Source organism: Ptychodera flava, chromosome 20, assembly GCF_041260155.1.
Source record: "Ptychodera flava strain L36383 chromosome 20, AS_Pfla_20210202, whole genome shotgun sequence".
Lineage (NCBI taxonomy): Eukaryota > Metazoa > Hemichordata > Enteropneusta > Ptychoderidae > Ptychodera > Ptychodera flava.
Window position 1 is genome coordinate 5,332,581 of NC_091947.1, and position 16,413 is coordinate 5,348,993.

At 35.0% G+C, this 16,413-nt stretch overlaps 1 protein-coding gene across 2 annotated transcripts in view; it reads left to right on the forward strand.

Annotated features, from left to right (window-relative positions):
* Positions 1-16,413, forward strand: part of LOC139119824 (dedicator of cytokinesis protein 1-like) — a 114,181-nt gene that overhangs the window by 68,870 nt on the left and 28,898 nt on the right. For both annotated transcript variants that reach the window (XM_070683733.1, XM_070683734.1), the window contains 11 exons: positions 528-628; positions 1,499-1,633; positions 2,126-2,246; positions 2,709-2,886; positions 3,249-3,376; positions 3,945-4,040; positions 5,049-5,242; positions 7,154-7,333; positions 8,542-8,752; positions 8,996-9,081; positions 15,940-16,096. In XM_070683733.1, coding sequence (XP_070539834.1) covers positions 528-628; positions 1,499-1,633; positions 2,126-2,246; positions 2,709-2,886; positions 3,249-3,376; positions 3,945-4,040; positions 5,049-5,242; positions 7,154-7,333; positions 8,542-8,752; positions 8,996-9,081; positions 15,940-16,096 — 1,587 coding nt within the window. The remainder of the gene's footprint in view (positions 1-527; positions 629-1,498; positions 1,634-2,125; positions 2,247-2,708; positions 2,887-3,248; positions 3,377-3,944; positions 4,041-5,048; positions 5,243-7,153; positions 7,334-8,541; positions 8,753-8,995; positions 9,082-15,939; positions 16,097-16,413) is intronic.

Genomic DNA, 16,413 nt, shown 5'->3' on the forward strand with positions numbered 1-16,413 from the left:
CAATAATTGTCATATAGGGTAGCATGCACCTCAGGACAAATTTTCACTCTCAAAATTTTGCCAATTCTTTTTTGATGATCTCCCATTAGTGAGGGCTCATTTTAAAGCTCTTGGAGTGAATATAGTTTTTACCTTGTTATTCTGGTGAATTTATTTTCTGTAGACTTAACCCTTTGAGAGCCATAATTTTTCCCTCCTAAATTTTAACATAACATTTTACCAAGTTGCATGAATTTTCCTGTATATTTTTTGGTAGATTTGGACCAAATGGCCATCGCTTTTAATTGGCTACAATTTCTGAGCAAAATTTTTGGAAAAATCTAAAAAAAGTGTCTTGATATGTGAAAAGTTGATGGCGTTATATTCTACAAGGTTGGCAAAAATTGACTTTGAAAGTAATGAAAGTAATATTATATTCTGATAAAATGACCTTCACTGTGCTAGGCAGTAAAGTTGATTAGAGGACAGTATTGAAAATTGAAGTGATCTGATTGTTAACCATGTTTTCTTGAATACATTTAATGTAGGTGTTTGTGATCCAGTTAATAGCAGACAAGAAATATCAACACTTTGGACCAGTGCTTGATGCTTACATAAAGAAGCATTTCAGTGCTACGCTGGCATACAAGTAAGTGTATTCAGTTCTGGAATTGACATTTAACCAAGTTTCATTTTGATGAAAATTGAAAATTTCACAATGATAGTACATTTTGTGAGACATTGTTTTACAGTTGGCTGGCACAATGGCACAAGTTGCTTATTCTGATAATTGATTCATAAAGCATCCCACTCTGCTCTGTCCTTCTGGTATATGGAATATCTTTAGTCTCTAGAGGGCAGTGTGTATGAACCCTGTGGCATGTCACTCAAGCTGTTCAATATGTTTTTTCACATAATTCGTTTAATAGTGTCCTTTCCTACTGTATGTCATAAATTTTTCATCATGGAATTGTCAAAATTAATTTAGTCTGAACTAAACATTATATAATGACAGATGTTCACAGAGAGTTAGTTGACCCAGTACCCTGAGAATTGTACAGAACAAAACTGATATATATTGTAAATATTTTGCCATGAGCTCTTATTTTCCAAGTTCACATTTCACTATCAGGTCAAGTTGGTTAAAATCACTTAGGCATGACAGGTCCAACATGTTGTATTTTTAACAAATCTTGAATACTTGAAGGCCCATGAATACCTATATATTGTAAATATGATTTTTACTGACCAAACCTGCCGTGGCATACCGAGCCAAGTTGGTCAAAATGTGTATTGATTTGGCTCAATACTGCTTTATACTGACTCTGCACATGGGAAAGTGATACTCTCTGGCGTGATTAGGAATATCTGTGCCTCTGTGACAATTGAAGAATTCATCTCAGAGAAGTGTCCATTCTTTTCAATACATTCAGGAATAATTTTGGTGTTTTTACACCCATAAGGTTTTGTGATTGACATATTGCCTTGCTAAAGGTTGTTGCTGTCTTTGTTTTGACAGGAAACTGATGAGTGTCCTCAATATGTACCTGAACAGAGCTGATCAAAAAGAGAAACAGGAGCCACTGTTCAAGTCATTGAAAGCTTTAGAGTACATCTTTAAGTTCATAGTGAGATCAAGGGTACTCTACTCACAGTAAGTGTCTTTAAGTTTTTGACTTTTTATTTCTTGACCTTGAATACTGTTTTCTATCATATGGTGTTCTGAAATATATGACCTGACATTTGACCCCTGTACAGGTCAGTATTCAGAGTCACTTTTTATCGTGGATTATATTAGTTTCTTGCTTATCTCCATCAGTTTATTTCACTGTAAAGCCAGTCCAACCAGAAGATAGGTGTACTTACAGTATGATTGTATCATCCATCATGTTTAACCAAGGAGCTGTGTCACCCACTCAGCAGACCAACTTTACACGCATTGTTGCTTACAGCGCCCTCTAGCGGTACATTTGGTCATTCAGGCTGTTTTTTGTATAGAGGGAAATGTTTCAGAGAGTCAGCACCAACTCTGGTTTGTTCCCCAATCATTGTGAACTGCCTTAGATCTCATGTTTCACAGTACAGAGGATGACAGCTATCATTGTATTTAAAATTAACTTGAATCAACATCTGTTTTATTTCAAAGGGTTCTAGATCGTAGTATCCAAGGAAAGCAGCAGTTTGAATCTGAAATGAGAGGGCTATTCCAAACCATCAACAATATGATGAAATACACCAGTACTGTAGATGCCATATTACTTTGCCAGGTAAATCACAAACTCTGATATTCCTTTTGATACTGACATTCAATGGAAATGAGTTTGTGGATGTAAAGATTCTGCATTCCTGCTTGTCTCTGGCGATAATCAATGTATGTTTTAGATAATGGTATATCAAATCATATCCACAACAGTCATTTTTGTCTTGTTCTTGGTACAGTGAATTTCTAAACATGAAATTATGTGTATACCACTAAGAAAATGAAACCTGATTGGAAGTCAGGATGTGAAATTTGATCAGAGTTGATTTCTTTACATTAATGCCATTGGATGTTAGTACAACAAAGATATAACACTAGAAAATTTGAGAGAAAGTCAGTTTAGATTTAGATTAAAATAATGTAGTAACAAAGTGGTCACCGTTTCACTAACAGTGTGTTTTGTAAATGCAGCATTATTGTACAGATTGATGTAGCTAACCCTCAACATTGATTTTCATTTGCCTTGTAGGGAGCAGCTATGAAGTCTCTTCCAATCATAGTTCCCGTTGTTTTAGAGGTGTTTGATCACAAAGATCTCAGTATATTACTGAAAGAATTCATTGAAAACATTCCACCAGACAGACTTGTCAGACAGAAGATGATCTGTATTGATGATCTGGTTCACAGCAAATTATTTGAAATACCAGGTGAATGGTTTAATTAATCTGTGTGGTTTGTGATTTGGATTTCACGAAAATTGTCTGTACATTTGCAGTCTAAATGAGTTACTTCGATCCAGTCTTATGTAAATAGCCGCATTTTGGATGAAAATGATGGATTGATTGCAAGAGCTTATTCATCATCGGACACCATTGAAATATAACAAGAGTTAGATCGATTTTTTACGGCCATAACTTACCTCTGAGTAAAAATGTAGACAACCTTTGGTTAAAATAATTGTTTGTTTAAAAATAGTGACATTAGCACATGCACTTAAGATGCGCTTTGCCTTGTTAAAAACTTGAATCTTGACTGACTGTTGTCTTGGATTTGATGAATGATGTTACAGAGAGTCGTGGTATTCTGTTACAAGTAATCACAAAGCAACTGAAACCACTTCTTGAGAGGAAAGAAGAAAATCACATTTGTGCCCAGGTACTCAGTGATATCTTAGAATTACTCTACAGAAAAGATGTGGTAAGTAACACAATCATTCTGTGTTTAATTGAAATACCAGTGACAGTGTGTTTATGGAACTACTAGTGTGAAGTTATCAGTGTGCTTATGAAGTGAACTGTGTGTTTTTGAAGTAAACTGTGTGTTTATGACGTAAACAATGTGTTTATGAAGTAAATAGGGTGTGTTTATGAAGTAAACAGAGTGTGTTTATGAAGTAAACTGTCTTTATAAAGTTACCAGTGTGTTAATAAAATTACCATTCAGACAAATGTGATTGAAACATGACAATAATCTCCTTTCTGTCCTCTGCTTTCATCCTGATCTTTTCTCAAATATGCCAAAGTCTTTGGCTGAAGGGAAACATACAACATGAGTATCTCAACATTATTGAACAAATATTATGGGAAACAATCTATTAATTCTTTTATTTCTATGCTGTTAATGAATTCTGTCCATTGATTGGATCAAAGTTGTTAACCAATAACAAACTAGAACATCTCTTGAAAACTGTTATCGACTTGAGTCTCTCAGGGAATCTATTTTTAATTTTGTTTTTGTAACATCACATATTTATTTGCAATGACAGGGTCCAACACACACAGATATCAGTATATTGATGAAGGAATTACTGAGAACTGTTATCCAGACCGTCATATTCATGGACAGAGATTCATTGCTTATAGTAAGTTGTTTACATCATTAAACTCTGAAATGATTTAGTCATTAAAAGCGCATTTCACAATGTATACTTGAAAAGAAAGCATAAAAGCCTGTGCTTACAGATAAAGTTCTTATTTTTGCATGAATATTCATTATTCAGAAACAATATATTTATAAATGAAACCAAATGTGCAGATCAAAAAAAGGAATACTTATAATTGCTGTGGTATTTCTCCAGTTTATAGTTAACATTGCCTTTGAATAAGTAAAAACTTCTATTAAGGTAGTGCGCACCTCAAAAGTGAAAGACTGAAACATTCATTTGCTTAAACTTTCCTCAATGAATTTTTTGACCATTCACTTACCAAATGAAGAATAAAATCAGGGGTCACTTGCAAATTTTGGAATTAGGAAAGCAAATACAGTGAAACCTTTCTAGACCGAACTCTGTCTAAACTGGAAACCTGTCTAAACTGAACCCTTTTCCCAGTCTCATTCCAATAGAACTATGTCAAGGGACCTCTATAAACCAAATACCTCTCCAAACCAAACAATTTTCTCAGTCCCTGAATGATTCAGTTTAGACAGGTTTTACTGTACCTTATATTTACCGATATTTGAAATTAAAAATGGCAGCCATCCCTATGTTACCTCAATGGGGAAAAATAACTTTGATATTCTAAAAACCAAGCAAGATGGTGAACATGTTTCTTATTTCAAGGCCTTAAAAATGAGCCCCTCAAGTGGTAGATCAAAAAACATTGTAAAAAGTTATGTGTCAGGATGTCTGTCCCTGAGGCGCATTCTACTTTACCTTATGTACACAAAGGCCTATTCAATCAAACTTTCTGCTTTCAAAGATCATTGGTTACAGTGGGTCATTCATTAGATGCTCAAGTTGCCAGTAGTGTACGCATCATATTTGTAGATCTGCCCGCAAGTAATATCCCTGAATAATTTCCAGAGTGTTGTATCAGAAATTTTGTGTGTATCTCAATAAACTCAGCAAACTGTATGATTTCCATTGCAGGGTAACTTTGTAGCCTGTATGATTGGGTTATTGAGACAAATGAATGAGTACCACTATCAGGAATACATCGCTAATTTCCATAATCGAACAGATCTGGTTGATTTTCTCATGGAAATCTTCATGGTTTTCCGGGACTTAGTCTCCAAGAATGTCTTCCCTAAAGATTGGTCTGTTATGATCATGTTACAAAACAGGTAAAGTTTAACACAAAACAACTCCAGACCACACAGTGAGGTGACCATGGCTACCAAACTACATATTACTATCACAGTATTTTTTTTTTCATGATTTTATCTTATCATGACACTCTACACACTGGTTAGCAGTGTTCTGTCCAATCATGTACTGTCATGTGATACCTACACTCTACACACTTGTTAGCAGTGTTCTGTCCAATCATGTACTGTCATGTCATACCTACACTCTACACACTTGTTAGCAGTGTTCTGTCCAATCATGTACTGTCATGTCATACCTACACTCTACACACTTGTTAGCAGTGTTCTGTCCAATCATGTACTGTCATGTGATACCTACACTCTACACACTTGTTAGCAGTGTTCTGTCCAATCATGTACTGTCATGTCATACCTACACTCTACACACTTGTTAGCAGTGTTCTGTCCAATCATGTACTGTCATGTCATACCTACACTCTACACACTTGTTAGCAGTGTTCTGTCCAATCATGTACTGTCATGTCATACTTACACTCTACACACTTGTTAGCAGTGTTCTGTCCAATCATGTACTGTCATGTCATACTTACACTCTACACATTGCATGCTTTGCTGGGTAATTCTAGTGTCACATCACAACACCTGCAGATAGAATTCAGTGAGGAATTGCACAGCGCCACCATGCACAAGTGACTGTGTCTGTTTACACAATCTCACTTATTGAGGAAATGACTGACTCTAAAATATGCTATGTAAAACATTCAAAACATACTTTGAAGAAATAGAAATTGACCCCTATCATCTGAAGCCATTGAAAGATAATGAAGACTTGATATGCATGGATTTCGCATCATGTTCCATAAATGCATACAAGCAAACTCATGTTCATCAGTATTGTCCATAGTTCAAAATTGTTTCCTTACTACGGTTAGTAGAACACATACATGTATGAACACTTCCACAAACAGTCATTACACCTAGTGTAATGACTTGCATGGCATGTCATAGTATGGCAACCCAGTGTTTATATTATATTTCATTCGACAGGAACAGACATTGTCTCCAACATGTGTTACACTGTATTGAAATCTTTAGTATCATTAAGTGTCGGCACAAGACAATGTTATACCTTTTATATATACTTCACAGAGCTGTCAAGTCAAAATTGAGAACTTAACCCTTTCCTTCCTAACTGCAAAAAAATGTGTAGGAAATAGAGGGCGCCCTCATGGGCGAACTGCATATATATGTGTAGATAAACTTTCAACCCAATTAGAATACTCAATTCCTCTTATAGGGGGTATAATGTAATGATCATTTGAAAAGGAATTTCCTGGCCTTTCTAATGATATACATATCACCTGTAACTGAATACTCATACTCAGCACCTAGTTGTTTTCTTTTGCTCACGCAACAGTTTTGCGCGTAAACTTTAAAAATTTTGGAATGGTACAGTGTGCAGCTAGGCATCAAAATGCTAATATTTTTGTGAAAGCAAGTTTTTTTATGACAGACAGATAAAAAGACAACATGCAAGATGAAGACAGAAATTTTAATGTGTATATACATGACGGTATAAAGAAATACCCTATACCTCCATTGTATATAGTGCTCAAGTTTGAACTTTGATACATTTATGTAAATTAGGCATGTTGCAATTTGTGAAAAATTGTTACATTGTTGTTAAACCAAAAGAAATTCAATACCAGTTATGATGATATATGACTTCATCATTAACACTTCCAAAACATCAGGTATAATAGCTGTGTTGTGAGTAGGTCTGATATGCTAATTTTAATTCAGGCCATAAGGGTATACAGGGTTTCTCTATAATATAGGAAGGAAAGGGTTAAGTTGATATGTTTAGAAAGAACGGCATTTGTTTATTCATACTTTTAATGGTTTGATTTCTCGTTATCTCCACAGTGTTACGCTCAGTGCAATGAAGCATTTTTCACAGACTTTGAACAAAAATTTCATTTCTGATCAAGACTTTGAATATCAACTGTGGAACAACTTCTTCCATCTTGCCGTTGCATTCCTTACGCAAAGTCCACTGCAACTGGAACATTTTTCCACTGGAAAAAGAACAAAAATTATTGAAAAGTAAGTACAGGGTACAATGTATCAAATTGTATACACCAAGGGTAAAATATATCAAATTGTACATACAATGGGTAAAATGTATCATTTTTACACAAAATGAGTAAAGTGTAGCAAATTGTACTCACCAAGGGCAGAATGTATTACAGAGAACGCCACATTAACCCGTCAAGCCATTCAGCAAAATGCCTTGTAAAACAGAGTCATTTGGCCAGATAACAAGTAAATTGGCGGTCAACTTCAGTGGTCTGGTACAGCGATTGTAATACAAAAGTCAGCAGGAAGCCCAACTCTGGCCATAAAATTGACACTGATACTACAGGCTGCGTAAACATCACACAGTGGTACAAACCATTTCTCTCATGGTGTATCTTAGAAAATAAACTGAATCGAATGAAGAATAATTCACAATTGACACCGATTGAGATTACCCTCTGATTTTAGTGTTTGCAATTGCTGTACCCAACCAGTGAAGTTGATCGCCAATTTATTTGTTATCTGGCCAAATGACTCCCTGTCTCACTAGGCATTTTGCTAATTGGCTTGACGGGTTAATGTGGTGTTCTCTGTAAGTTTTATACAAAATGGGTAAAATGTATCAAAGTGTACACACAAAGGGTAAAATGTATCAAATTGTACACAAAAAGGTTTCTGTTTTCACAGATGCTCTTTTGTGTAATTTCCTTTGATTTTGTATCTTGTCACATAGCTCTTAACAACTTCCACATTAAGTGTGAGACCTAAAATATCACTCATCAGGTGAAAATTGTGACGTACCCGTGGTTTTATTGCAAGGCTTATCAATGTTTGCCACAACCGTGATATGTGGAGGTAGCTCAAGTGTTCTTGTTGATTCTGGTGAACTGTGGAGAGGGGGAAGACAGTAAAACACCAGCAGCCTCAGCTATGACAAAACAGTGTGAGAAAAAGGCGGCAAGCCATGAGGTCATGTTGAGAACAAAGCTGATTGGTTGCAAGTGGTCATGTGACCATCTGAGATAGCACGATTTTAAACACCACTCAAAGAGCTAGTACTTTGTATTTTGTCACATAGGTCTAATCAATAATTTTCAACTTCTATGTAGGTTTTATGAAAACAGGAAAGATAATGATAAGGGTCTTTGTTTAGGAATGTTGCATTCATGTCATCTAAGTTGACACATACAGCTGTGAAAGACCATGATTTTCTGAACTTTGAATGTCATCATCAGGTACAAAGACATGAGGAGAGAAGTGGGAATAGAAATTATTCATACAATGTGGAACTACCTTGGAAGACACAAAATTCGATTTATCCCAGAAATGGTGGGACCATTTCTCGAAGTCACACTTATTCCGGAAACTGAGCTTCGGAAAGCAACAATACCCATATTTTTTGATATGATGCAGTGTGAATTTAACACAAGACATAATTTCAAAGAGGTAAGGTCAAATCTTTCATTTTTATTCTTCACAGATGTGATCTGTATACTGTATATGTGGTAAGACATCTCCATGGTAATATGCTTTTTTCAGTACATCTCTAAGAATCTCTCATAAAGAAAGTACAAAAAACTTGAATACAGCATTGAAACCACACAGTGGTCACTTCGTGCCAGGCCAAAGGTTAATGATTAGTCGTCCATCTTGATGATTCATGTTTATATGATGTTTTGATATTAACAGGTGGAATCTGAGATGATAACTCAACTAGATGTTTTAGTTGAAGGTGGCAGAGGAGATGAACAGTACAAAGATCTTTTCAACTCAATGTAAGTCAATCCTATCCACTCAGTGTAGGTCAGACAGAGTTTTTCAATTCAGCTGAAGTCAGACAGTAAGTTCAACAACACACCTCTAACAGACACAACTTTTCAAGTCAAGTAGACCAATGTCATTCCATTCACATATTCTCCTTAATTGCTGTATTGCTTTTTCTTATCCAGAGTATTTCTGCACATTAAACCCCATGACTACATTACATACCTGAAATTTCTGATGCTGAAATGAATTATTATATACCTTAATGTTGGAAAATTCATATACCTGTTCAAAGTATGTTGATACAGATATTTCACTGTCATTTTTGGTCAAAACTTTCTTTTATCAAAACCGCTCGTCTGATAGCTTTGAAATTTGGTATACAGGATTCTATAGATGAACTAAGTAATATATTTTGATTTCTGATGAAATCTGTATTTTTGTATTTTTGGGCAATCTTTGCCATTTTTGGTCAAAAAATATGTTTTTCCGAAACTACTCATCTGATAGCTTTGAAATTTGGTATATACAGGTTCCTACAGATGAACTAAATGATATTTATTGAAATTATGATGAAATCTGCAATTTTGTATTTTTGGGCAATTTTTGCCATTTTTGGTCAAAAAATGTGTTTCTCAAAAAGTACTGGTCTGATAGCTTTGAAATTTGGTATACAGGTTTCTACAGATGAACTAAGTAATATATATTGAAATTCTGATGAAATCTGTAATTTTGTATTTTTTGGGCAATTTTTGCCATTTTTGGTCAAAAAATGTGTATTTCCAAAACTACTCATCTGATAGCTTTGAAATTTGGTACACAGGTTTCTACAGATGAACTAAATGATATTTATTGAAATTATGATGAAATCTACAATTTTGTATTTTTGGGGCAATTTTTTCCATTTTTGGTCAAAAAATGTGTTTCTCAAAATGTACTGGTCTGATAGCTTTGAAATTAAATATGCAGGTTCCTACAGATGAACTAAATGTGATATTTTGAAATTATGATGAAATCTGCAATTTTGTATTTTTAGGGCAATTTTTGCCATTTTTGGTCAAAAAATTTGTTTCTCAAAAACTGCAAGTTGATAGCTTTGATATTTGGTATACAGGTTCCAAGGGATTATGGTATTTTAATATATGATATATTGAAATTATGGTGAAATCTGCAATTTGTATTTTGGGGGCAATTTTTTGCCATTTTTGGTCAGAAAATTTTATTCTCAAAAAACTACTCGTCAGATAGCTTTGGTTGACATGTTCTAGGGATGATCCGATGTGATATATTCAAATATGATGAAATCTTCAATTGTGTATTTTTGCAGCTATTTTAGCCACTTTTTTGGCCATGAAATGAGCTATCAAAGATTTCCACCTTCATCAACATGTGTCAAAAATAGTTATTCTATTCATAAACACAGCGGAGCTATATCGGCGTTAGGTTGCTTGTTTAGCATATTTGGATTTTCATAGCAATCAACAGGTTTTAATTTACCTAAAAAGACATTCTAACCATAGTAGCCACATCTTGAATCAGCAAATTGACCACCTTAGCTAAATTCACTAAAAAAGCACGATTGGAACTTATCAGTCCCCACGGACACTGTCCGGGGGGACTTATAGGTTTGGTCATGTCCGTGCGTGCATCCGTCTGTCCGTGCGTCCATCCATTCACGCAGATATCTCAGAGATGCCTGGAGCGATTTCATTCAAACTTGGTACAAGGATTACTTCATATGTCATACATATGCACGTCAATTTGTTTTGTGATACGATCCAATATGGCTGCCGTGCGGCCATTTTGTTACAATTTTTCATGTACAGAGCCATAACTCAGGCATATCTCAACCGATTTTATTCAAAGTTGGTACAAGGACATTAACCTATGTCATACATATGCTCGTCAATTCGTTTCACGTCATGTAACAGTATCATGTCAATATTGAGTTGAGTTGAGTTGAGTTGAGTTGAGTTGATTTCATCAGATGAAAATACTATACATAACAAGAAAAGAGGAATGTTTACATCAACTTCAATCTGATGGGGTCACGGAAATAGTTCAATCAGAACTAGTCTCAACCGTGACCAGTGTAGCTATGATTATCTGTTGAAATTAATACAAAGACGTGACTGTGTACATATTATAAAGAATACAAATCTGGTTAGAAAGAAGTTAATTGATTATACATAAAATCTGTTAATGGACAATATTTGTGTACAAATAAACTAGCTGATATAAATAAATACATTGTATCAGTAAAATGGTAAACAGGAGGTTTAAGGTGGTTGGAAAGGCTAGAGCGTCAGTTATAAATTTCAACAAAACTATTAAAATATAAAAGTAGTCAACATTCTCTGTGGAATAAAAAAAACTAGACATTTGGGCACAAAGGCATTGCAGAGTTATAGCCTGTTAAAACTTCTGAAAAACTGACCAGATAAGAAGAAGTTGGGAGTCCTTAGTGTATTAACTATGGTAGAGGTCCCCTAGCTGTTAATAAAATGTTTGAAAAGGGAAAGTCATTATTTGCTGTTTTTCAGGAAAGTTTGACAAGGTGGTGCTGGCATTCAGAGTGAGTGACTACTATTGTAAATGCATTTTTAGATTCTTTGAGTGTCAAAGAGGTGTCAAAAGTGAGATTAACAAAAAAAAACTGCTCTATGACTTCAAAGGAGGGGTGCAAATATGGCTTGTTTTCAACATTTTTGACAGAATAACAATTTTCCTACATAATTGTATACCAATTTAATCCAACTTTGAAATGAGATATGGACATGGAATTTTTACAGCCTATTAACAAGGTTACAGATAAGATTTGTACGGCACAATTTTCTGTATTTGAAGTACTTTTTGAAAAATCACATTTTGAAATTTGAAAGAATTTTTAATAATTTTTTGATATATAAACCCATGTAAAATCATAAAAACAAATTTTATTTACAAATCCTGCCGTACAAATCTTACAATAAATAGTGTCAACATATTTATAACTAATTTGGTAATATTAATACTATCCAATTACTATTAAATTCAAATATGTAAAAAAAATATAAAAAATTAAATTTTAATATTACTGGTGTCATATTTCAAAATCATGGCTGCAAATATACAATTTTATATTCTTTGGAGATAATATTAACTAAGGGAGTTATCCTGAAAATTTGAACTAAATATCTTGATTCTAACACTTGAAACTTGACATTAACTCTGTGAAAAGAATTGGTGCAAAAATAGCCTTTCCAACCACCTTAATGGTCAATACATGAGTGGAAGATCATGCATGATCCACTAATGATGAAGTAGATAAACTTTCAAAGTTTGTTTAAATGTATGTCTACAATTTATATGTTTAATATGAGTGGGAGTGAATTCCAAAAACTTGTTGCTGCATACCTTATTTGGTGTTTACTTAGTGAGAGGTTGATCTGTGGTTGGTAAAAGTTGTCTTGAGTAGTTAAACGGGTACGATAGTCATGGGGAATTGTGTCGACGTAACGACCTTTGTCTTGGGCATAGTTGTCATGTAACAAGTCAAATACAAAAACGCAGGTGTGAAATTTACAAAGTTTAAAAATGTCTAAAATACAAAGCTGTTTGAATAAAGGGGCAGAGTGGGCACGGTAATCAGAGAAGGTGATCAGGCGAGTAATTTTCTTTTGGAGTAAATACAATGGCTCAAGGTAAGTCGTAAAAGTATTGCCCCAGATTTCAATACAATAGGAGATGTGTGGCAGAATAAGCGAGTTGTACAACAGAAGGAGGACATTTCTAGGTACAAAGTGACGAAGTTGTGAAATTATACCAACCTTCGGGGCAATGCTTTTGATAACTTTCTGAATGTGCGCCTTCCACGTAATATTTTCATCAAGGGTGACTCCAAGATAGGTTGCAGAAGGAACACTTTCTATTTTATGGCCATCAATATCTAGGGTCCCATTAGCAATAACATGTTTACGTGATGTTTTAATAATCATATAGTTTGTTTTATCAATATTAATTGTAAGTTTATTTGCCCGACACCAATTACAAACCTCATGGAAGTCAGAATTTATTTGCATAAAGTCAATTTGGTTGCTATCAATAAACTTGAACAAATTGGTGTCGTCTGCAAAGAGACGAAACTGGAACCTATTAGTAGAATTAGCGATATCATTGATATAAATTAAAAATAAAACTGGACCGAGTATTGAACCTTGTGGGACGCCACATTGGATCTGAGAGTAAGGAGATTTGATATCGTTGATGTTGACAAATTGCTGACGGGATGTCAAGTAATTCTTAAACCACTGTAATGGAACACCTCTGATGCCATAATGGTGCAGTTTATGATCAAGATATCATGATTGATGTGTCGAAGGCTTTTTTAAAATCGATGAATATTCCAAAGGTGAGAGAACCTTTATCTAGACAGTCGCTAATATCAGTGACTAAGTCTATGAGGGCCAATTTCGTGTTATAACGTTTGCGGAACCCAAACTGTGTCTCAATAAGTATGTGTTTTTCTTCAAGATAGCGGATAATTTGTTTGTTCACAATTGACTCGATAATTTTGCTGAAAGTTGGGAGAATTGAGATGGGTCTGTAATTGCTAACATTTTCAGGAGAGCCCTTCTAGTAAATTGGAAACAACTTTTGCTAACTTTAAATCATTGGGAAGGATACCTTGCTGCAAAGAACAATTAATTACGTGGGCAAAGGGTGGGATATAATAGGCGCAGCATGAATAATTAACAGTGGGTGAATGTTGTCGGGACCGACAGCTTTACGTGGATCTAGGGTCCTAATTACATTAAAAACATCTTGATCCGTGACAGGGTGAAAAGAAAAAGAATTCTGATAGTTGCCATGCAGGTAGCTAGTAAAGTCACCTGCAGGGGTGATTTGTGAGGCAAGGTTAATACCGACAGTAGAGAAAAAATTATTAAATTCTTTTGCAATATCGAGGCTGTCTGTTACTATGTTGTTTCTGTGAAAATATTTTGCGGGGGGTATAGCTATTTGTTGAATTATTTAAAATTTCGTTAATCACTTGCCATGTCTTATTTGTATTCCCTGGGCCGACTGTAATCTGTTTGAATAGTAACTTCTTTTGCTGATTTCAGAAGCCTGCTAAGGATATTTCTGTACGATTTATAAGTTGTTTTGTAACGAGCATTGTTGGGGTTCTTTTCAATTTGGTAAATAACTTGCGCACTGATTTAGCAAGGGCTTTAGAAAGCCATGGCTTTCGAATACTTTTCCTATGGCACGATGATTTGTAATGGCTGTGTTTTGAAGTTATAGTATAGAAAATCTCATGAAAAACTGCGTAAGCATCATTTGGATCCGTACAGCTATAGACAGTATGCCAGGCAGCATTATTGAGATCTTCAAGAAAAGCAGCTTCATCATAAGAATTGAGATCGAAGATCTTAACAGGATTTGAAGATTTCATGATATGCTTCAATTGGTGGACGAGGCAAAAAATAGGGTAGTGATCTGATACATCTGATTGAATGGTGCCACATCTGGTAAAATACTCAGTGATATTTGTGATACAATGGTCAATTATTGTGCTGGAGTTGTCAGTGGTACGAGTTGGAGTGGTAATGACTTGACTAAAGCTGTAGGAATTTAAAATAGCATTGTACTGAATAGCAGGTGTGTTATCGGTAGAAGTGTCAATGTTGACATCACCAAGAATAATGCACTGTTTTCTTGAAAGAGACAGCTGGTCAAGGCATGTGTCAAGACTTTGAGAAAATTCAAGGTGGTTAGTGTTTGGTTTCCTGTAAATGACAACTATTGTAATAGCTTTGTTGTTAATGACTGTATCCACAAATATCGATTCGCAATGGACGATATCAATGGTGTTAATTCGTGTAAAAGACAGAGAATCATGAATATAGAGTGCTACTCCCCTCCCCTTGAATTTTCACGATTAGAAGTAATGAAATTGTACAAAGGTAAATTGTACAGAGACGGATCTGAATTGTGGCTCAGCCACGTTTCTGAAAGCCCCAAGAAAGTAAACTTTGAAGTTTCGTAATTAGGCTGATATGTCAAGAAATACTGCATCATATTTCATGAAACTTTGTACAGATGTTAAGCTTACATTGCTTTAACAGTGAAAAAGACATTTATCAGTGTCATTTTAATTTGTAATTGCATATGTAATGAACTTTCCTAATTAGAGTGATATATCCATAAATATTACGTCAAATTTGATGAAACTTGATACAGATGTTGATCTCATAGTGTTGTAAATACTGCATGAAACTTTATGAAATATTGTACCGGTGATAATCTGTTAGTGTTAGGATAGTATGCAAAAATGTTTTGCAACATCCTGTCGATTAATTCCTAGTTGACTCATTTAATGACCTTAAGGATGGTGGCCTACATTGGTTGTATGTTTTCATCACCATGGAACTCATTCTTGGCCATTGAGCGCCATCTGTATCAAAGTATTTTTATCACAGACCTAATTATGAAGAGGACTCTATCCTCTCTGAGGACCTGTAATCAAAGTACCCATTAACAAGTGGGGACTGTGCCATCAACGCTGACTTGTTTTGGATAATTAGATCTTTAGATTTTTCAAAAGTTGTAGGTGCCCTACAGCTGAGTGTTGCAATATTACAAATTACTCATAAAAACAAGTGTGTAACTTAAAAAGAAAAGCAGACGAGCTTACATTTGCAGATTAAATCAACATTACTTCACTATCCAATAATCCCAAATTAGTTCCAATCATGTTAAAAGAGGATGCTAGCTAAAAAGATCTCTTATACAGTGTTTCCACTAAAGTATAATGAGTTTTTAGCTAAGAGTGTTCAATGTCATGACCATAGTCCTAACATTAACTGTCTTCTTTTTTCTCACAGTATGTCTGAACTCTGTAGCAAGCACCAGTTTTTGTGTAATTCTGGTGCTGAGTTTGTCAGACTGGTAATCCGACTCCTGGAGAGACTGTTAGATTACAGAGCCATCCTTACAGATGAAAATAAAGAAAACAAAATGAGCTGTACGGTCAATCTCTTGGTAAGTGCAGATTGGTTTGCTTGACAGGATTCACCACTCTGTTCAACTCAGTATGCGTTCATTGGTCCAACAATGGAACATTAAGAAAAGGACCAATCACAGACAGTCCAATAAGACTGATGTAGGCAGTGCCCATCTAAAAGTTGCATAGCTATTCTTTCATTAATTGTCTTTTACAGCGAGGGCACGAGTTATCGGAACACTAATTAGGTAATTCCCAGCAACTTAGCTGAGCACTTTGCAATTTGACCTGGCATTTACCTAAACAAGAGTCTGTTTTATTGTCTGAAGACTGATAAGAAATCCACCAAACTCAG